The sequence below is a fragment of the Rhinopithecus bieti genome, unplaced genomic scaffold, assembly GCF_001698545.2.
Source record: "Rhinopithecus bieti isolate Rb0 unplaced genomic scaffold, ASM169854v2 scaffold_13351, whole genome shotgun sequence".
Lineage (NCBI taxonomy): Eukaryota > Metazoa > Chordata > Mammalia > Primates > Cercopithecidae > Rhinopithecus > Rhinopithecus bieti.
In genome coordinates, this window is record NW_016807514.1 from 3,038,216 (window position 1) to 3,059,260 (window position 21,045).

At 61.2% G+C, this 21,045-nt stretch overlaps 1 protein-coding gene across 2 annotated transcripts in view; it reads left to right on the forward strand.

Annotated features, from left to right (window-relative positions):
* The window catches only part of PANK4 (pantothenate kinase 4 (inactive)), a 20,239-nt gene extending 663 nt beyond the window's left edge, over positions 1–19,576 (forward strand). Inside the window, exons 2-19 of one of the 2 annotated variants that reach the window (XM_017882456.1) lie at positions 4,608–4,690; positions 5,095–5,309; positions 5,811–5,994; positions 6,312–6,404; positions 6,767–6,920; positions 7,770–7,951; positions 8,486–8,567; positions 8,817–8,917; positions 12,207–12,362; positions 13,517–13,629; positions 13,922–14,009; positions 15,025–15,176; positions 16,501–16,556; positions 16,788–16,837; positions 17,284–17,388; positions 17,973–18,073; positions 18,214–18,282; positions 19,055–19,576. In XM_017882456.1, coding sequence (XP_017737945.1) covers positions 4,608–4,690; positions 5,095–5,309; positions 5,811–5,994; positions 6,312–6,404; positions 6,767–6,920; positions 7,770–7,951; positions 8,486–8,567; positions 8,817–8,917; positions 12,207–12,362; positions 13,517–13,629; positions 13,922–14,009; positions 15,025–15,176; positions 16,501–16,556; positions 16,788–16,837; positions 17,284–17,388; positions 17,973–18,073; positions 18,214–18,282; positions 19,055–19,268 — 2,198 coding nt within the window. In that variant the 3' untranslated portion in view covers positions 19,269–19,576. The remainder of the gene's footprint in view (positions 1–4,607; positions 4,691–5,094; positions 5,310–5,810; positions 5,995–6,311; positions 6,405–6,766; positions 6,921–7,769; positions 7,952–8,485; positions 8,568–8,816; positions 8,918–12,206; positions 12,363–13,516; positions 13,630–13,921; positions 14,010–15,024; positions 15,177–16,500; positions 16,557–16,787; positions 16,838–17,283; positions 17,389–17,972; positions 18,074–18,213; positions 18,283–19,054) is intronic. The other variant, XM_017882457.1, reaches the window with a different exon arrangement.
* Positions 19,577–21,045: the final 1,469 nt, after the last annotated feature.

Sequence of the window (21,045 nt, forward strand, 5' to 3'; positions counted from 1 at the left end):
GAGCGGGGCGGCGGGAAGGACGAAGGGCGGGGGCGCGGGCCTCGCGCACAGCCTCACGGGCCTTGTAGTCCGCGGACCGCCGCGCACAGCCTCACGGGCCTTGTAGTCCGCGGTGGCGCCGATACGCAGGCTCGGGGCGACGGCCGCACTACAGCTCCCGGCAGGCGCCGCAGGGACCAGAGCGGGGCCTGCCGGGCCTGGTAGTTCGCGCGGTCGTCCTGGGAGGCTGGGGTCCGGGGTCCAGCGTTACCCGCCGCGAGGTGGGAGGGTTGGCGGCCAGCCTGGCCCTGGAGCAGACGGAATTTTATGTCTTTGGCCGCATGGGCACCTGGGCGCCCCGGCTCCGCCGCTTGGCCGGTGGCTGGCCTGAGAATTGGGGTCCTTAGTTCTGGTCTAGATGAGGACGAGCACCGCAGGAAGCCCTTGGCAGAGTGGCCCCGAAAAGGCCGCGTGTTCCCGAGGCCTGGGCAGCCGTGGCCCGCGGGCCGGACAGTCCGTGCATAGGCCCCGCTCTCTGGAGGGTGGACACCGGGCGTGAGTTCAGGCGGCTGTGGACGTAGGTCCTGGGAACTCTTGCCTCTGGTTTAAAAGTCACCCGTGCCTTCCGTGGCCTTCAAGGCGGCCTACATTTCTGCTCTGGCCTCTCCAGGGTCCGCTGCAGACCCTCCTGCCTGATGGCAGTGCTCTTAGTAATGACGGCTGGCCAGGCTCTGTTCTAGACCCTTTTCCCACGCTCCTGACTTCCTGGACACCTCCCAGCCAGCCACCTCCAGAGGAGGAAAGCAAATTACTCCCATTTCCTAGATGAGGATACTAAGACCCAGAAAGGTGAACTAATTTGCCCAGGGTCATCCGGCTAGAAAGTGGCAGAACCAGGATTTGAACCTGCCACTCCCTGCTCTCCTACTCTTCCCCTGTTTCAGACATGAGGGCTTCCTGGGGGCAGCTTCACCAGGAAAAACCCCCTTGAATAGCCAGTGCCGCTTCACATATCTCTCCCTCTTAGCACACGTTTCTGCTGTAGGCTGAGTCCGCTTATGTGTGAATCCCACAAAGGCGGGGGTGTGTTTTGTAGCCCCAGCCCCAAAAGGATGCCCGACCTGTCTTTGCCGCCCGGTAAATACTGGGATGAATGGGCCTGCCGCTGTGCTGACTGCTTCCCACCTCCCTGGAAAAGTTGGGACTCAGACCCAAGCCATTCCCTCTGAACTGTATGCTCCTGGTGCATCCAGCATGTTTGCTGCTGTGGTGTCCTTGGGGTCGTTGGTGTCACCATCTCTGTGAGATGCCCAGCCAGGGAAGGGTGTCCTCTAGGGAAGTGGGGGCATGAGAATGGAAGCAGCTGTAGGTCCTGGCTCCTACCTTGCAGTGAGCTTATGAGAGGCAGTGCGTCTTAGGGGGTGTGGCCTGGTGCCAGGTATGAGGATGTGTGAGTAGCATCTTTAGGGAACCCTGATAGGACTTGGAACCGCCTGGCTATTGGGCTGCAGGTGCTGAGCTTGCAGCCCCAGCCTAGGGGATGGTCTACTGCAGGCCTCGCCAGAGGCTCCCCAGCCTTCTGAGACCTTCGGGCTCGGCAGAGCGTGTGCTCTGAAAGGTTCTGCTGCCTTCACACTGGGGGATTCTGTTACTGGGAACAAGTCGGGATTAAATATTTGTGAAATGCAATTGCAGTTGACCTGCATAAGTCACCTGGGGAATGGCCAGGAGAACAGGGCTCACCATGGATGTTCTGTGTGGCCACCAGAGGCCAGGGAAACCGCAGAGCTGGAACCATCCAGGAAGGGCTGTCGCAGCCCTGGAGGGCCCTGGAGCACCAGCCTCTTCTCCGGGCTGAGCCCAGGGGGTTTCTTGGTAGAAGGATACTCTAAGAGGTCTGTTTAGTGCTGGTATTTATCTCCTCTCTTCAGAGTTCCTCCCTGTGTCTGGATCCTGTGTCTCTGGTTCTTAGGAGGACCTATTGACTGACGCTGAGAGAAGACCTTTTGTTTGTTACTCCTGACTGAGCTGCTAGGAGGCCACGGCTGAGGGTGGGGTGTCTTCAACCCAGGAACCCTCAAAGACAATGTGCTTGTCAACAGTATTGTTTTTTGTTGTTGTGTGTTTTTTTTTTTTTTTTTGAGACGGAGTCTTCTCGCTCTGTCGCCCAGGCTGGAGTGCAGCGGCCGGATCTCAGCTCGCTGCAAGCTCCGCCTCCCGGGTTCACGCCATTCTGCCTCAGCCTCCCGAGTAGCTGGGACTACAGGTGCCCGCCACCTCACCTGGCCAGTTTTTTGTATTTTTTAGTAGGGACGGGGTTTCACCGTGTTAGCCAGGATGGTCTTGATCTCCTGACCTCGTGATCCGCCCGTCTCGGCCTCCCAAAGTGCTGGGATTACAGGCTTGAGCCACTGCGCCCGGCCAACAGTATTGTTTAAAAGCAGGCTTCTCCCATTTCCTCTTCCCTTGCCCATGTTTCCCGATCCAGGAAAGCTCACCTGCCCTGGGTTTTGGCAAGCTGTTTTCCCCTCGACGGGACGCTGATATCTGCTGAGCAGATTCACCTCTTTGAAAGCAGCAGGGACATTGTGTTTCTCAAAACATACCTGCAGCTTTGATCTGATTTTAGGTTTCTGTGGGCCGTGGAGAGGGTTTCTCAGAGGCATGTGGGACAGGAAGGGGCCACAGTGCCATGGTGTCTGCTGGGCTGTCCTGCCCTCCATTGGTGCCCAAAGAGGAAAGACAGGACCAGAGAGAGTGGAAGAAGGGATGGGGGCCTGTGGGACAGGGAGAACTAGAAGACCTTGGCTCAGGTGTGAAGAGCACAGGTGACCAAACCTCTGGAAAGCCCCCTTCCCCACCAGCCAGGCGATGCTGTTGGCCTCGGAGCGGAGCGCAGGCAGCCTGGGGAGCCCAGGGGGCAAGCCTGTCACTGCCTTGCCAGGCGGTGTGTTGTGATTCCAAGGGGCCCCTGAGCTCAGCCCGGAAGGATCCCCGCCCACAGGCTCCCTCTGCTCCAACAGACCTCCTGCTCTGGGTGCCCTCCTTGCGCCTCAGGCCCCCTTTTGTTCCCCCCCGGGTGTGGGGAGTAGGAAGACGGAACACTGGCTTTGCTAGGCTTCTCAGTGCAGGGGAGGGAGGATGCGTACCTTGCAGAAGCCAACCCACCCCCACCGCAGTCCCAACCCCAGTACATCCTGTTTGGGCGTGTATGTAACACAAAGAACCCAGGTCCTGAAATTGGATTTCTGTGACCTGAGAGTTTGTTTATAGTGACTTTTGATGAGTCTCTTAAAATAGATCTTCATCCTCTTGCATCATCTGTCGTTTTAGAAAACGGTTTATTTGCCGAGGGGAGTCAACAACATGGTGTGTTTTAGTGAGACTCTCCAGGCCTGGCCAGGTCTGGGGGTGGGGGAGGGATAAGGAGGCTTAAAGCCACAGGCCAGGGGATCGGATTGAACCTGTGACGCATCCACTGGACTGTACGCTGGCCGTCGGGAAGCCCACGCTCACCGCCAGGCAGGCAGTGCCGTGAGGCGGCTGCTGTGGGGCCTGGCCACGATGGGTTTTGTTACAGGGACGACACTGGCTGTTTCCTTGGGGTTTCCAGATCTCTTTACCGACGAGTGTTTGTTCTCCACCTTACAGTATTTTGTCAAAACACAACCATTTGAACATAGCTTTAGCCTCCTTACTCTCGTGATGCGGGATTTTTGCCTCTTTTTTTCAGGCCCCGTAAAAAGTGTACTCTGTTCAGTCGCTGTACACCACACAGTGAACTTAAAGTCACACGCTTTGTTTCTTTTTCTATTTGTCATTCATGGAGCTTCAAATCTATGAACACACCTGTAGCCTCAAAAATGTCCTTTTTTTTTTTTTAAACTTAGAAGAATTTATCCTTGAAAAGGCCTTTCCAAGAATCTTTTCACCTTTCCCTGAAACATGGTTCAGGTGCGTAAAGCCCCTTCCAGCCTTTGATCACAGCATCATCCTGGGAGCCGCAGGGCTTCTCTGGAACCGCAGAGAGACTTTGGCCCACGGGGAAAGAGACTTTGGTGGCCTCTGACTTCTTCTGGCTACTTTTGGGGCTGGGGCTGCATTTTCTGCCCAGAGCCTCTCAAGAGTAGCTAGCGGCACTGTTTGCCTCTCCAGGGTAGGGGAGCTGCTCAGGCCGGGTTACTGCCCTAGCCTGTGAAAAGAGCCTCCTTTGTGTCAAGGGTGTACTTCTGAAAACGCCTGGATTTGTCAGCTTTTCGCTTTGGGTCATTAGCAAGATCACTTGAAACTGAATTTTCTTAAAGCAATGAGGATAACCAAGGTTACCCAAAGCAAGACAGCTCTCCCTTTCGTCTGCAGGACTTGGTGCCGTGGGGAAGTGGGACCTCTTGAACTCAGTTTGGCCAGGGAGCTGAGGAGGAGCAGAATTTGGAAAAGAAAAGTGTAGATTTGATTGTTCATTTTCCCGTCCTCTCTTTTGCGCCCACAGGGTTTTTAAGTTCCAGTAGCCCCAAACCCCTCATCCACAGAGATTTTAGTCTCCAAGACACCCAGAGAGCGTGGGGGATGGACCCCAGCCCCGCGCTGTCCTGGTCCTGAATTCTGCCGGGTGTATGTCTCCCCTGCAGGCGGGTCGTTAACCAAGCTGGCCTACTATTCAACGGTACAGCACAAAGTCGCCAAGGTGCGGTCTTTCGACCACTCGGGAAAGGTGAGCCTGCGCTGTAACCTCCCGGGGCGGGACAGCCGCTCCTCTGTCATCTTGAACCTGGCCCTTGTCACTCAAGTCACCCCTCTGCTGCTGCAGACCTCGGCTTCCATGTCCTAGGAGTTTCTAGCATGGACAGCCTCCCCTGCCTTCCACCATGTCCCTTTAAGACCCTTTTCAGGAACCTGTGCCCACCCGTGCTCCCGCTGGGGGAGGCTTCTGCTCCTGCTGGGTGGCCCTGAGGTCGCCACGGTCCTGGGCTCCTCCCTCTTGCCCAGGATTCTGCCTCAGAGCCCTGCCTGGTTGAAGGCTGGTGTGAACGGCCCGCTCCACTAGGGCAGGGTGTGCCTGGCCCAGCCCAGCACGGTGCCCCACACTCATGCGGCCTCCCCTGCTCTGTTTTCCAGGACACAGAACGTGACCACGAGCCACCCTACGAGATCTCAGTTCAAGAAGAGATCACTGCTCGACTGCACTTCATTAAGTTTGAGAATACCTACATCGAAGCCTGCCTGGACTTCATCAAAGACCATCTCGTCAACACAGAGACCAAGGTCATCCAGGCGACCGGGGGCGGGGCCTACAAGTTCAAGGACCTCATCGAAGAGAAGCTGCGGCTGAAGTGAGTGGGGACCTCGAGGGCGAGGAAGGAACATGTGGCTGCCCCTGAGTCCCTGGTGCTCGTGCGTCCGATCATGCGTTGGATTGTTCACGGGCCCGGCTGCCCCTCTGGGCCGGGCAGGCCTGCGTGCTGCACCCGTCTGTGGCCTGTTTTCTTTTTTTTTTTTTTTTTTTTTTTTTTTGAGACGGAGTCTCGCTCTGTCGCCCAGGCTGGAGTGCAGTGGCCGGATCTCAGCTCACTGCAAGCTCCGCCTCCCGGGTTCACGCCATTCTCCTGCCTCAGCTTCCCGAGTAGCTGGGACTACAGGCGCCGCCACCTCGCCCGGCTAATTTTCTGTATTTTAGTAGAGACGGGGTTTCACCGTGTTAGCCAGGATGGTCTCGATCTCCTGACCTTGTGATCCGCCCGTCTCGGCCTCCCAAAGTGCTGGGATTACAGGCTTGAGCCACCGCGCCCGGCCTGTCGCCTGTACTCTTTAAGGGGTTGGCACTTTCTTTTCAGAGTCGACAAGGAGGACGTGATGACATGCCTGATTAAGGGGTGCAACTTCGTGCTCAAGAACATCCCCCACGAGGCCTTCGTGTACCAGAAGGATTCCGACCCTGAGTTCCGGTTCCAGACCAACCACCCCCACATTTTCCCCTATCTTCTTGTCAATATTGGCTCTGGAGTCTCCATTGTGAAGGTGAGACCCGGCTTCGTGAATGAATGAGTGGATGGTTCAGCCACAGTTTGTTAAGCTGTGTGCAGGAGTAGGAGCCAGGACTGGGCACGTGGACGGGGCCCAGTGGGTGGGGGGGCAAAGCCATGAGCTCAGAGCCGCTGTGGGAGGGGCATCAGCGCCCCCAGGCTCGGCCATCAAGAGAGTCTGCCCACGGGCGGTTCTGGGGCGGGGGTGCGGGGCTCGCCCCAGTGCAGCACAGGGTGCGGGGATGGCGGGGGGTGGGCGACCTGTGTGGCTGAGGGCCTGCCGTGCACGCACCTGCCCTGGCTCTGCTGCAGGTGGAGACGGAGGACAGGTTCGAGTGGGTCGGCGGCAGCTCCATCGGAGGCGGCACCTTCTGGGGGCTCGGGGCTCTGCTCACCAAAACGAAGGTATGCGGCGGCTGCCAGAGGCCCTCCAGGGTCTGCAGAGATGTCTGCTTCCTGTCCTCCGGAGGCCTGTGGCTGGGAGGTGCAAAAGCTGCTTCCGGGCCTCCCTCCTGACGCGCTTTGGCGGGTCTCTGGCCTCTGCGGCTCGACTCTGCGCCCTGAAGGACGGGCGTCCCAGCAGCCAGAGCTGCTCCTGACTGGGTGGCCTGAGGTCCCGATTGCTGCCTCCTGCCTTTGGTCCCGCATGACGAGGGCCCATTCACCCCCTGCCACGCGTGCCTCCTCCCGTGGGCTTGGTTTCTGGGGCCGTGGGGATATTCCAGCAGCTCGCAGTGCCTCACCCGCCCCCTCGCCGTGTCCCGCAGAAGTTTGACGAACTCCTGCACCTGGCCTCGAGGGGCCAGCACAGCAACGTGGACATGCTGGTGCGGGACGTCTACGGTGGTGCCCACCAGACACTTGGGCTGAGCGGGAACCTCATCGCCAGCAGCTTCGGGAAGTCAGCCACCGCCGACCAAGGTGCCGGCCCTGGCCTCTGCCGCCAGAAAGAAGGGGGTGGGGACACTTGGGGTCTTGGGGACAGGAGCTTCCCCCACTGTTAACTTTCCCACACCCGCTCCCTGGAGAGTCGGGGTCTTGGGTGTCAGCCCTGCAACCTCTTCCTGCCAAGTCACCATGGCGCAGGCCGAGTGCTCAGAAGGTTGGCGAATAAACACCGTGGTCTTGGTTTTAGAGGAAGAAACAGTTCCTCTGAGTTAGGAAAAGCGGTTCGGTTTTTTTTCTCCTTGAAAACAAAGCCTAATCTGTCCAGGAATGATTCACGCATCACACACAGCCTCCCACGCTCGGGCTCTGGTTCCCCGACTCAGCTCTCTCCCCCGCTCCCCTCCCGTGCTCGGACTCAGGTTCCCCCACTCAGCTCTCTCTCCCCTCCCCTCCAGCGCTCGGGCTCTGGTTCCCCCACTCAACTCTGTCTCCCCTCCCCTTCCACGCATCATACGCAGCCTCCCACGCATCATACGCAGCCTCCCACGCTGGGGCTCTGATTCCCCCACTCAGCTCTCTCTCCCCTCCCCTCCCACGCTCGGGCTCCAGTTCCCCCACTCAGCTCTCTCTCCCACTCCGTTCCCGCGCTAGGGCTCCGGTTCCCCCACTCAGCTCTCTCTCGCCTCCCCTCCTACGCATCATACATAGCCTCCCACGCTGGGGCTCCGGTTCCCCCACTCAGCTCTCTCTCCCCTCCCCTCCCACTCAGCTCTCTCTCCCCTCCCCTCCCACTCAGCTCTCTCTCCCCTTCCGCTCCCGCTCGCTGTCACACCAGGCACTTGCTGTGCTTGGACGCGCGCGCCTTTTCCTTCCCTTCTCCAGAGTTCTCCAAGGAAGACATGGCCAAGAGCCTGCTGCACATGATCAGCAACGACATCGGGCAGCTGGCCTGTCTCCACGCGCGGCTGCACAGCCTGGACCGCGTGTACTTCGGAGGCTTCTTCATCCGGGGCCACCCCGTGACCATGCGCACCATCACCTACAGCATCAACTTCTTCTCCAAGGTACCAGGCGCGCCCGCCCCAGCCTCTAACGCGGACCCCCAGGGTTTCAAAATCAGAGTCATGCTGGTCAGACACCGCAGCAGCCCCAGGGAGGTTGAGAGGCCGCGGGGCCGAGAAGCCCAGCACCCCTCTCTTCTGGCTGGTTCTGGGGAGCCTACATTTTGTGGCACCGTGGCCGCCTGAGTCTGAGCAAATCACCAGTGATGAGCATTCTAGAGAGTTCTGGGGGAGTCTGCCGATCTGCACTGGGGTCAGGGTGCCCGTGCCCCTGCAGAGGCGTGCCCACCTGCGTCCCTGACGCAGAGACTTGTGGGCTAGGGACTCGCCGCATGGGAGAAGCTATCTCACCCTTAGCTTTCTTCAAACAGCAGCCCACCTCTGGCGCCTGGCGCGATTTCACTGGCAAGTATGCCGTGGATGCCTCTTGGAGGGTTTGGGCTGCGCAGTGCGAGGCCCGCCCGTGTTGAGTTGGTTTGCGGAGGCATCGGGTGTTGTGTGGGGCCGACAGCAGCACGTGTGCTTTGGCCATGGCAGGGGGAAGTGCAAGCGCTGTTTCTGAGGCACGAAGGCTACCTGGGAGCCATCGGAGCGTTCCTGAAAGGAGCCGAGCAGGACAGTGAGTCGCAGTGCTGGTGCCCCTGAGCAGCGTTGGGCCTCAGCTGTGGTCTGGGCCTGTGCTCTGGGCCAGAGCGGCCCAGGGTGGAGGTGGGGTGGGGAGCGTGAGTACTCCCAAAGTGACAGCAGCAGGCATGTCTGACGTTTTAACAATTTAGTTAATCGGTTTTTATACCCTTTCCTCCTCCACTCTCTTGCTTTTGAATCAAGGGCAAAGTTAACACAGGTGACCTGGCTCTCTGCTTTCCAGATCCCAACCAGTACAGCTGGGGAGAGAACTACGCAGGCAGCTCCGGGTTGATGAGCACGTCACCGGAGCTCGGCCCAGCACAGCGGGCACGGAGTGGCACCGTGAGTAGCGGGCTCTGGCCGTCCTGGGCCCCGAGGGAGCGACCTGTGCCGCGCTCCCCTCTCCTGTCCCTGAGAGAAGCCTCTTGTGGCTGTCGCGGCTGAAAGGCGCCTCTACCTGTGGCGAATCCTTCCAAGGACCTGGGCAATAACTAGAGGCGGGAGGAGGACACTGTGGCTTGCTTTCCTCTCTCTCATGTTGGGTGCTCTCGTGTTTTGGAAACATTCAGCAGGAATTACGGAGTCTGTGTGATCCGGCCTTCTTGTTTGCAGAGAGATTGCTAAAGTTCAGGGGTGACGGGGGCCTCCCCCACACCAGGGGCCTCTCCACACCGGGGGCCCTTCCCCACACCAGGGGGCCCATCCACTTTGCAGCTGAAACCTGAAAGCTCAGGAGCCACCCAGGGTCCTGCCCTAGGACTGCGCACTCTGGCTGACGGTCTCTGCCGGTTATTGTCGGTCTCTGTCGGTGACGGTCTCTGTAGGTGTCGGTCTCTGTCGGTGTCGGTCTCTGTTGGTCTCTGTAGGTGTTGGTCTCTGTCAGTGACGGTCTCTGTTGGTCTCTGTCAGTGAGGGTCTCTGTTGGTCTCTGTCGGTGTCGGTCTCTGTCGGTGTCGGTCTCTGTTGGTCTCTGTCGGTGTCGGTCTCTGTTGGTCTGTTGGTCTCTGTAGGTGTCGGTCTCTGTTGGTCTCTGTAGGTGTTGGTCTCTGTCAGTGACGGTCTCTGTTGGTCTCTGTCGGTGTCGGTCTCTGTCGGTGTCGGTCTCTGTTGGTCTCTGTCGGTGTCGGTCTCTGTTGGTCTCTGTCAGTGACGGTCTCTGTTGGTCTCTGTCTCTGTCGGTCTCTGTCGGTGTCGGTCTCTGTCGGTGTCGGTCTCTGTCGGTCTCTGTCGGTGTCGGTCTCTGTCGGTGTCGGTCTCTGTTGGTCTCTGTCGGTGTCGGTCTCTGTCGGTGTCGGTCTCTGTTGGTCTCTGTCAGTGACGGTCTCTGTTGGTCTCTGTCAGTGACGGTCTCTGTTGGTCTCTGTCGGTGACGGTCTCTGTAGGTGTCGGTCTCTGTCGGCGACGGTCTCTGTTGGTCTCTGTAGGTGTCGGTCTCTGTCGGCGACGGTCTCTGTCGGCGACGGTCTCTGTTGGTCTCTGTCGGCGACGGTCTCTGTCGGCGACGGTCTCTGTTGGTCTCTGTAGGTGTCGGTCTCTGTCGGCGACGGTCTCTGTCGGCGACGGTCTCTGTTGGTCTCTGTAGGTGTCGGTCTCTGTCGGCGACGGTCTCTGTCGGCGACGGTCTCTGTCGGTGACGGTCTCTGTAGGTGTCGGTCTCTGTCGGTGACGGTCTCTGTGGGGCGTCTGCTCTCCTCGGCGTGTCCAGGCTCATTCCTCGGATGCCCGGTGGATTTGCCCTGGCCCGAGCTGGGTGGCACTGGCGGGCTGGGAGATGCACCCATGTCTGCCGAGTTAGAGCTGCTTCGGAAGGGTTCCCCGCCAGGACCTGTGTCAGCCACACGGAATGCCCCCAGCACAGCCCCACGTGGCGGAAACCGCCCCCGTGTCACGGGCTGTCAGGGTCCTCGACCGTGTCCCCCCGGGGGGCTCGTGCCTTCTGTAGCTGTGAACAGTTACCCACGGTCTCGTACAAAGCTAGTCGGACCCCTCAGGACAGGCCACTGGCATTGTTGGCAGGAAGTTGCTTGTCATTTGTAGACACGGGGTTCCTCACAAATCCGTGTCAGTATTTTCAAGACCGCGCCGGGTTGAGTTCTGGCTTCTCAGAAGGGCACCTCCCTTTTGTGTGGGTCCTGCGGTTCACCCTGGGCCACGGCCCTGCACAGATGCGCCACACTGCCCACAGCCCTGGCCTGCCTTTCCCTCCGCCCATACTAGGCCCGGGGCCTGGCAGAGCCCCAGCCTCTTGCTTTTGCCCTGGTGTTGGGCAGAGGGGCTTGGTGTCTCCCAGCCTCCGTTTCTGCCACGCGTGTATAATTTGCCAAATGTCCTGTACTGTAACCTGGAGTGACTGCACGGGCGGCCACAGCGCCTCGGGGGCCCCGTTCAGGAGGCGCTTGTTACCTGTTTGGTGCCCACCAGCGGCACAGCCCTGCCAGGCAGGAGGTGCCCCACCTTACTGAGGATCAAACTGATGTGTGGAGAGATGGAGTCGTTTCTTTGAGTTTATATTCTCCAAAAAAAGGCAAAGCAAAGATTTGAACCCGTTTGTCAGGATAGAAGGAGCCTGCGACCCGGCAAGGTGGCACCGGGCGGTCCCGGCTGTGGTCCGTGGTAGTTAACGTGGGGCTCCTGCCGCCTTCTGCGCTGGCTTTGGGAAGTCACTGGCTTTTTCCTTGTGGAGCGTCTGCCTGGCGTGGGCCTCCCACCTGGAAGGCATCCCCCTTGCTGTGAAGTTCCTTGCCTAGAGGTCCCTGCCCACCCGGAGGCTGCTTCTCTAGCCCCAGCAGTTGCCGGCAGGGGTGCCCTGGTGGAGAAGGGCAGAGGGCCGGCATGTGACCTGTGGGGTAGTCACCGGAGGGTGGGAAGAGGCGGCCAGCTGCACAGTTCCCCCGACAGCCCCTCTGGTCCCAGAGCAGCGGCTGCTGCAGTTCGCGTGCAGAGAACTGAGTACTGGTGTGTGCGTTGGCTCAACTCAGTTCAGTTCCTCCTGGAATAAGGTAGAAGGAGCCAGCAGGGCCCATGAGCACGCCTGTGCCGGGTATAGGTGGCCCCGGGGTGCCCTGGGCCCATAGTGGCCTGGCCTTGCCATAGCCCTTCATGGAGAAAGGAAGGTGCATGGGGGCTGCCTGCCTGGCGCGGGGTGGAGCACTGCCCGGCGCTTAGTGAGGACAGCACCCCAAACCTCTGTGTGCAGACGTGGCCACCTGGAGGACCAGAGGTGGGAACAGCGTGACTGCAGGGGTGACGGGGAGGAGGTGAAACTGTAGGGGTGACAGGGAGGGGTGATTGCAGGGAGGTGGTGATGGGGAGAGGGATGGTGGGGGAGGGGTGATGGTAGGGTGACTACAGCAGTGATTGGGGAGGGATGGCTGCAGCGGGGAGGTGATGGGGGCAGGAGGCGTGTGGTGAGCAGACGCAACCCCAGTGTCAAACCAGGGGGTAAGTCAAGGTATCCGGCTCAGGCCGCTGGGCAGCTGTGGGGGACCGGTGGGGGTCTTCTCTGTGGCCCAGAGGCATGGCGGAAGAAGGCGTTACATCTCCTCCTTTATTAGAGTGGAAGATTCTGAGCGTGGCTTAGGTTATTCTGAACTGGGGTGACGTTTCCACCCTGCCACTGCCTGTCTTCCAGTTTGACTTGCTGGAAATGGACCGGCTGGAGAGGCCACTGGTCAGCCTGCCACTCCTCCTGGACCCGCCCTCCTATGTGCCCGACACGGTGGACCTCACTGACGACGCTCTGGCCCGAAAATACTGGCTCACCTGCTTCGAGGAGGCCCTGGACGGGGTGAGGACTCTGGGTACCGATTAGAGGATTCCGAGGCCGCGGCCTGGGTTAACCTTCCAAGGCTCCCGGGGGCAAAGACAAGGTGGCGAAGTGGGACAGGCCAGTATTTTCCAGAAACCCCTTCATCTACGTCTGAGTGTGAGAGGGGTGGTTTCTGTTTCTCAGGCAAAAATATCGCTCTTGGTCACTTGGTGGGTCAGTTAGGACGTGACGTCATCGAGGCACGTTTCTTCTCAGGGCAGCCAGTACTTTTGTTAGCTATTACATTTCTTCAGAAAACAATTTAGTAGACTTTTCTGCTCTTTGGAAGTGTGCCTGAGGTGCAGGAGGCCCTGCGGGACTCTGACTCTGAGGTGGGGTGAGGCTCAGCCCCAACAAGCTCCCACTGAGGCCACCTGGGGGCTCCTGCGTCCCACCTCCAAGGCCGGGGTGGTCCTGTGGAGCACATGCCAGGCCCTGGGCCATGCTGCCTCTCGGGAGCTCAGCTCGCGGCCAGGGAGCCCCAGTAGCAACATGCATTCTTCCTGAGGCCCTCGGAGAGGCCGGGTGCTGCCAGGGTTTGTCCTGAGGGAAGAGTCGCAGCCCTGCCCGGACCCAGAGTGAGCTCTGGGCATCCAGAGCCCCGTGTCCCCGGCACAGGGTGGGGCTGGAGTCCAAGGACATGGGTCTCAGCCTCGGATTTCCTGAGTGGTGGGGGGCAAGGGTCACTCCTGCTCCTGCCTCCCAGGGCAGCTGGGAGGGGCGGATGGCAAAGGGAAGCCTCAGGGGACCGTGAACTGTCACCGCCAGCCTTTCCTGTTCCAGTAGGAGCTGCCCTGACCACAGCCCAGGCAGCCCCCACCCTGCCCCACGTCCCCCACAGCAGGCCCTAACCCTGCCCTGGGCAGCCCCCTACAGCGAGCTCCTACCCTGCCCCAAGCAGCCCCCGACAGCCGGCTCCCACCCTGCTCTAGGCCCCTTTCAGCCGCCCCAACCCTGCCCTGGGCAGCCCCCCACGGCCAGCCCCCACCCTGTCTCAGGCCCCTATAGCTGTCCCCAACCATGCCCTGGGCAGCCCCAACAGCCAGCCCCACTCTGCCCAGAGCCCCGCTGTCACATGGGGAATTCCCAAGCAGCAGGGCCATGCTTGGCTGACCCCCTCCTGTCGCTGGCAGGTAGTGAAGCGCGCAGTGGCGAGCCAGCCAGACTCCGTGGATGCAGCTGAGAGGGCGGAGAAGTTCCGGCAGAAGTACTGGAACAAGCTTCAGACCCTGAGACAGCAGCCCTTGTAAGTGCCCAGCATCCTGGTGCGTGACTGCCTCTTCTGCCCAGAGGGCCCCTGCACCTCTGAGAAAGTGGCTGCGATGCTGGCATTCGGACCCCAGCTGGCTGGGGGTGGGGGTGGGCCCCGGTGGCACAGTCCCCCCGGGCCCCGCCTCACGCGGCGTTTGCACTGCCGGGCTCCCGGGGGCGTTTGCACTGCCAGGCTCCCGGGGACATCCGTGGCGCGGCCCAGGATGTGCAGATGGGCGGGTGTTCGGCCTGCCCTGCTCAGCGCCCTCTGCCATGTCTGTCCCCAGCGCCTATGGGACCCTGACCGTGCGCAGCCTGCTGGACACCAGGGAGCACTGTCTGAACGAGTTCAACTTCCCGGACCCCTACTCCAAAGTAAGTGCAGTGTGCCCTGGCCTTCCGCTCGCTCCTGTCCCCGTCCCGCTGGCGCTGTGGGTCTTGTCTCTCTCCCGCTGACTTGGGGCGTCCTGTCCTCTCTGAGGCCATGCAGGTTTGGTAGCGGCCCCACCTCCGGCACTGGCACCACCCTAGCCAGGGTCTCTGTTGGCAGCATCTGCTGAGGAGCTGTGTTACCCCCACAGATGCTGGTGCCAGTTAGGGGTGGGGACCGCTGTGACTGGAGAAGAGGGGTGTGAGCCCCCGTTTGGGTATGTGTTCCTGAGAGACACAGGCTGCCTGCTTGCAGGAGCCAAGGGCCTCCCAGCTTCTGCAAGGGTGGGCGATTGTGGTTGGGGACTGCCTGCCTGCCTCTCATGGGGCACCCTTGCTGCCTCCTAGGAGGCTGGGCAGTGACCAGAGACCTTTTACCGCGGCGATGCGCAGGCCACGGGAGCCCTCTGAGGTGGGCCTTTCTGGGCGTCCATCTTACTTCCCAGGTCTGGCGGCCAGAGCCCTCCTTGGCCCCTTCTGCCAGGAGGCAGCGGGCAGCAGCGGAGGCATGGACTTCTCCCACCCCTTCTGGGAATGGCCAGCGCCACGCCTCCCCCACCCCCTCACACGCCGAGCCTTGTGACAGGGAAAGTCTGGGTGTGGAGGGTTTTGAGGCCAGGGCTGTGGCTACCTGTGGGGGCCTTGTCCTCCAACCGCGTCCTCCCCTTCACCCACTGCTGTCACGTGGGGGCTGAAGCTGTCCTGGGCCTCATCTTCAGAGCCCCGTGCAGCTGCGCACTGGCTGCTGTCCCGGGGCCGATAGGCTTGTGCCTGGTGGGCTTCCGGTTGGGCCTGAGTCTGTGCTCCTGAGGGGTGTGGTGTGGAACAGGCTGGGCCTGGCAGGTGTCCGGGATGGTGCCCTGCCGAGGGCCTGTAGAGACGCGGCCTGACGGAAAGCCAGGAGCAGCCCTGTGGGCTGAGGCGGTCTCCACTCAGGCCTGGCGTCTGGCATTTTCCACAGGTGAAGCAGCGGGAGAATGGCGTGGCACTGAGGTGCTTCCCCGGGGTCGTGCGCTCCCTGGACACGCTGGGCTGGGAGGAGCGGCAGCTGGCGCTGGTGAAAGGCCTCCTGGCGGGGAACGTCTTCGACTGGGGGGCCAAAGCCGTGTCTGAGTAGGTGTCTGCGGGCTCGGGGCAGGCTCTGCAGCCTGCAGGTCCTTGTCCTGCCCCAGGCTTGCGTGCAAGGAGGTGGAGCGGGTCCCTCCGGGGTTGTGTGGCACTTGGTGGCTCGGTGGCTCAGGGCTTTGGGGCCCAGGGTGTGCACATGGCAGCAGCCCCAGGGGCTGTGCAGGGCCCAGCGCCCTTGTCTGTCCCCTCAGGCTCTGAGGATGCCCCTTCCTTAAGCACAGGTGCTGAGGAGCCCTAGGGCTGTGGCTCCCAAAATACGGGGCTGACGTTTTCTGTTGTCAGAATCCAAATTCATGTTTCCTACGTGTGGTAGGAATTAAACATTTCTGCTGTGATGATCAAAGGGTGCTTTGCAAAGGAGTTCCCTAGTCTGGCCTGTGGGAAAGGCAGGTGTCTAAAGCCCGGGGCTCTGAATCTTGAAAACGAACCATTCCCACCGTAATTTACCTTCACTCCTGAAGAAGCTGCTTCCAGTCTCTGAGCCTCCCCAGGCGGCCACACCGTGTCTTGTGGTCCCTGCTTGTTTTACATGTGGGGCTGGAGGGAGATGCCTGGGTTCCCGGCCCTCCCTGGGTTCCCGGCCCTCCCTGGGTTCCACTCGTGTCTCTAGACATAGACAAGAATGCTGCCCCCAGCCGTGGCTGCCCTTCTGGGACACAGGTCCGTCCCGCAGCCTGTCGGGAGCATTGGAGGGTCCTGACCCATGGGCTTGGCCTTGTGGCTGGGGGCTCCCACACCGCCTGCGTGGGCGCCGAGCACGGGGACAGACTGCAGCTGCCAGTCACCGGGGGCTCCCACACCGCCTGCGTGGGGGCCGAGCACGGGGACAGACTGCAGCTGCCAGTCACTGATGGGCTTCCCTGGTCCCGTGGCTCCGAGTCCACCTTAACAAACAGCCTGCGCTCTCTCAAACCTTTGCTCGGTGGCGCTCTGAGCCTTCTGCTGATCACCGCGTATCAAGAACGCTGCATCTGTTCTGCCTGGGAGCGATTGGGGTCTTCACGTTGAGCCGCTGCCTCTGTCCCGCCTGGGAGGGATTTGGGGTCTTCACGTTGAGCCGCTGCCTCTGTCCCGCCTGGGAGCGATTGGGGTCTTCACGTTGAGCCGCTGCCTCTGTCCCGCCTGGGAGGGATTTGGGGTCTTCACGTTGAGCAGCTGCCTCTGTCCCGCCTGGGAGCGATTGGGGTCTTCACGTTGAGCCGCTGCCTCTGTCCCGCCTGGGAGGGATTTGGGGTCTTCACGTTGAGCAGTCTGGCCGAAGGTTTTCGTTCTGTTTTTTCTTGACTTTCTTTTCTCCTCTTGCGTGCAGCGTCCTTGAATCCGACCCCTGCTTTGGGTTTGAAGAAGCAAAGAGGAAGTTACAAGGTGCGGATGGCCAAGTAACCCGCGTCTTGTGCTGGGGCCTTGCCTGGGCGTTCTCTGCAACAGCGAAAGCAGTCGCGGTCAGGGCCCAGGCACCTCCCCTGCTCGAGGCTGTTAGCCAGGCTCAGGGGCGGGGAGAACTTGCTTCCTGGAGAGACGAACACCTAAAGACACGTCTCCCTAAGCCCTGACCTGGAGCACTGAGCTGACCGTGTGTCCCTCCCTCTCTCTCAGAAAGACCCTGGCTTGTGGACTCCTACAGCGAGTGGCTTCAGAGATTAAAGGTATGTGGAGGGGTTTCCCGCCTCTGCCCCTGGGGACACAGTGTGGGGCCCAGGGGGCGGGTGGTCACTGGAGGGAGGTAGGCACGGGCTGCCTCCGGAGGCCCTCCCCTCCTGTTAGAGTCACAGTCCTGCGAGCCGAGGGCCTCAGCATCCCCTGCTCCATACTTGCCCTCCTGTCATGACCACTTCTTAGGTCACCTGCTCTAGGCACAAAGCCTTGCCAGAAGAGACAGTCACTGGCCCCTGCAGGCTGATCCATCCCTGGCACCTCTGGGGCCCTGAAGTCCTGGTCTCAGCCCCTGCAGGGGAGCCCATCCCCAGTGCCTCTGCGGCCCTGAAGCCCCCAGTCTCGGCCCCTGCAGGGCAGCGGGGCGGGTGGCAGGGGTGGGGTCTGACTCGCTTGGATGCATCTGTTCCCAACTGAACGTCCTGGTTTTGTCTTACAGGGGCCCCCTCATAAATGTGCCTTAATTTTCGCAGATAACAGTGGAATAGACATCATTTTGGGAGTCTTCCCCTTTGTCAGGGAGCTACTCCTTAGAGGGACGGAGGTGAGTGGCGAGGTGGTGGGTGGGGCCCTTCCCCTGGGCTTCTCTGCTCTTGGTGGGGTTGGCGCCGCCCTGGGCCTCTGGCGGTGGTCGGGCTCCTCCGGACGCAGCAGGTAGGTGCAGGTGGCAGCGTGTGGGAGGTGGCCCAGAGCCCTCATATGCTGGGGTGGAGGCTCCCAGCCCCCCGGGCTCAGGCTGAGGGTCCATGTGCTGAAGCCCAGGGCTGATGCTAGGCTTCTGGAAGGGTGATCCCAGCAAGGAGGCTTTGGGACTGTGACTTCATGCCGATTGGAGACAGGCAGGTCCCAAGGGCAGGCTGTGAACTTGGCTCTGCCCCTCAGCTTGGTTCCCTCCCAGGGGCCACAGAGTGGCAAGGTCAGACAAGGTCCCTGCTCCTCAGCAGCAGGTGGCTGGCCAGGCCCGCTGGGCACAGCACCCTCACCCAGGCCCGCTGGGCACAGCACCCTCACCCAGGCCCACTGGGCACAGCACCCTCACCCAGGCCAGCCACTCGAAGGCTGGGGTGCACACAGGCACCACGCTGGGCCAGCACAGGTTCCTAAAGAGCCTGGGCCCTCCTCCTGCAGGTCATCCTGGCGTGCAACTCAGGCCCCGCCCTGAACGACGTGACCCACAGCGAGTCTCTGATCGTGGCAGAGCGCATCGCAGGCATGGACCCTGTCGTGCAGTGAGTGTTGGCAGGTGGTGCTGGGGGGCCTTGATCGGGAGGGACACCAGCTGGGCAGAGTGGGCCACGAGGATTGTCTCTGAACTGGGAGCTCCCGGGGGCTACCCTCCTGGGGGCGCTGACCACCTTGTGTCTGGCAGCTCCGCGCTCCGGGAAGAGAGGCTGCTGCTGGTGCAGACGGGCTCCAGCTCCCCGTGCCTCGACCTCAGGTAACCCTGCACCCTGCACCTGCTCTCTCCTCCTGGGCTCCATGCCCTCTGTGCCGTGCACCTGCACCCAGGCGCGTGCGGGACACCGACCTCAGGACGGCCCTTAGGGCCTCTCCTGACCCCAGGCCTGGACTGACCTCAGGAGGCGACAGAGATGCCACCCCCAAGGTGGCCTGGAGAGACTGAACGGATTCAGGGTCTGAGGTGGCTGCACCTGGGCTGGGTTGGGGGACTTGGGGCAGGAGGGGCTGATGTCCCTGTGGCCGCTCGGCTGAGGCTGAGGGCGATCTGGGCAGCTGCCCGGTGTCTGTCACCTCCGCATCCCGCAGAGACAGCAGGCTCTGCTTCTGTGCTTCTGGAGGTCCTTAGTCGATTGTATGTGGTGCTCTCTGTCCTGTTGATTGCAGAGAAAGGAACCCCTTAAATGAGCGGGTTCTGAGTGCTGGGGCCACTGGTCGTCTCTGCTTGGTGGGATTCTCCAGTGCTGGCTTCATCTGTGCTCCAGTCCCCCCTCACCAACAGGGAGGGCGTGAAAATGACAAGGAGTCAGTCCCTAGAGTTTGAGGGAGATCTCGGGCAGTTTCCAGGCTGCAGCTGCTCTGGCCCTGCCGGAGCTGCTGCTCTGAGGAGGCCCGGGCTGAGGCTGGGTTTGGAGGCCCCCACAGCAGGGAATTGAGGGGTGGAGGTTTCGGCCTTCACGTTGGTCGCTGCACTGTATGGGAAGTGGGGTCTGGGGTCCACTCGTCCAGTCTCTCTTTCTTCCTCCCCAAAGCCGCCTGGATAAGGGGCTGGCCGCACTGGTGCGGGAGCGTGGCGCGGACCTGGTGGTCATCGAGGGCATGGGCCGTGCTGTCCACACCAACTACCACGCAGCCCTGTGCTGTGAGAGCCTCAAGCTGGCCGTCATCAAGAACGCATGGCTGGCCGAGCGGCTGGGCGGCCGACTCTTCAGCGTCATCTTCAAGTATGAGGTCCCGGCCGAGTGAGCCACCGCGGCCGCCGGATGGTTCCGCTTGTCACTTGTCAGGAATGTGATTTTGCCACCACAGGGAAACTGCGTTCAAATCAACATATTTATATCGTACTACTGTGACACGGCACATACGCCCCAGCCCGCACAGATGCGTGTGCTCGAGAGGCGAGACGCAGCTTTGTCCTGGGAGACATCCGTATTGGAATCTATTTAACTGCTAAAGAACCTTTTATATATATGTATAAATAGAGAGATCTATACAGGTATGTCTGACGGGACGCAGCGCCCTGGGCATGCACCAAATAGAGTTTTTAAAAGAGGCCGGAGCCGCCTGTGCTGTTTTATTTTGGAGCAGGAGCCTCTCCCGACTCTTCCTGTGTGGGGAGCCCCGAGCGGGAGCCCTTCCCTGCACTGCTTCTAGACCTCGTGGGCACCGAGTGCCAGCTGCCCCACAGACCCGGGCCCCTGTGTCTCTCACTGCTCCCTCTGGGCCAGAAGAGCTGCCCGCGTCCCTCCAGTGCCCTCCCGCTGCGCCTGCAGGACATGTGGGTGCTGAGCAGCACTCCTGACTCAAGTGCCTGGGAAAGGAGCCCTCGGCATCGATCGCCCTCAAGGGTTCTCAGGCAGCCAGGCGCTGACGCGGACCCTGCTAGGAACTGTGCGGACCGTGTGGGTTTTGTTGCTATGGCCTTGGGATCAGGCTCCCCGGGTCCCTGTTCTGTGGCTAGGGTGGGCATGGCTGGGGGGAGCTGGCAGCAGGGAGGCCTGCTGGTCCTGGCCCCTGGGAGCTCCAAGGCGCCTGGGGGTCCCTCCCGTCTCAGCCCAGGTGTGGGATTGAGACCACACAGCCTTGTGTAGAGGACAGGAGGGCGCAGAGCTTGCAGAGGCCCTGCTGAGGTGGGCTGGCTGCAGGCCCCGGCTTTGACTTCATGTGGCGGGAACTGTTCCTGGTGCTGAGCTGCTGGGCAGGCCCTGAGCAGGCTGAGCTGCTACCTTGCCTCCCCACTAGGGTCCCCCAGATCTGGAAGCTTCACTGAGACCCCCAAGCACAGGCTGTCCTAGGCCAAGGAGATGGGGTGGCATGGACCACCTTCCAGACAGCTTTGCTTGGTGGTCTGCAACCTGCAGAGGCTAAGACCCCTGCCTCATGGAGACCTGGCCTGCCCAGAGGTGCCCAGTGGCCACTTCTGGACCCCAAGGTGGTGTCTCTTCATGGCCTACCCTTGGAGTCTGCGTGGAGCCTGAGGCCCAGCCCTCATGCAGCAGCCACCAAGGCAGCTCCTGTCCTGTCCTGAGGTTGACTGTCCACCTGGCTCCAGCTTCTCCCTCCTGTGGGTCCCCAGGGCAGAGGCCCAGCCTCCAGGATCCCATCGGCCCTCACCACTTTCCGGCCGTCTCCTCAGGCCCTTCTCTCTGATGGGGAAGCCCTCCCAGCCTGCATCTCTGGCCTTCCCTGGCACTCCTCAGCCCCTCCAGCTCTTGCTACCATCCTGGCCCCTCCTCACTGGTGGCGGATGGCAGCAGTGGCCTGGCTGCTCTGGGCACCCAGGTATGTGACTGCCCGGCCTGACATCCACAGAACTTGGCCCCAGGGTTGGAGAGTCCATCTGTGCTGGGGGACGCACCCACTGCAGAGGTTTGGCCAGAGCCTGGCCTAGACAGGATCCCCAGGAGGAGGTGAGGGATGCACAGAGGCCTGGGAGGACAGAGCCAGGACAAGGACGCCAGGGCCCAGCCCAGGCTAGTGAGCCCTGCACACCCCCTGCTGGTCTGCCTGTGGCCCTGGCCTC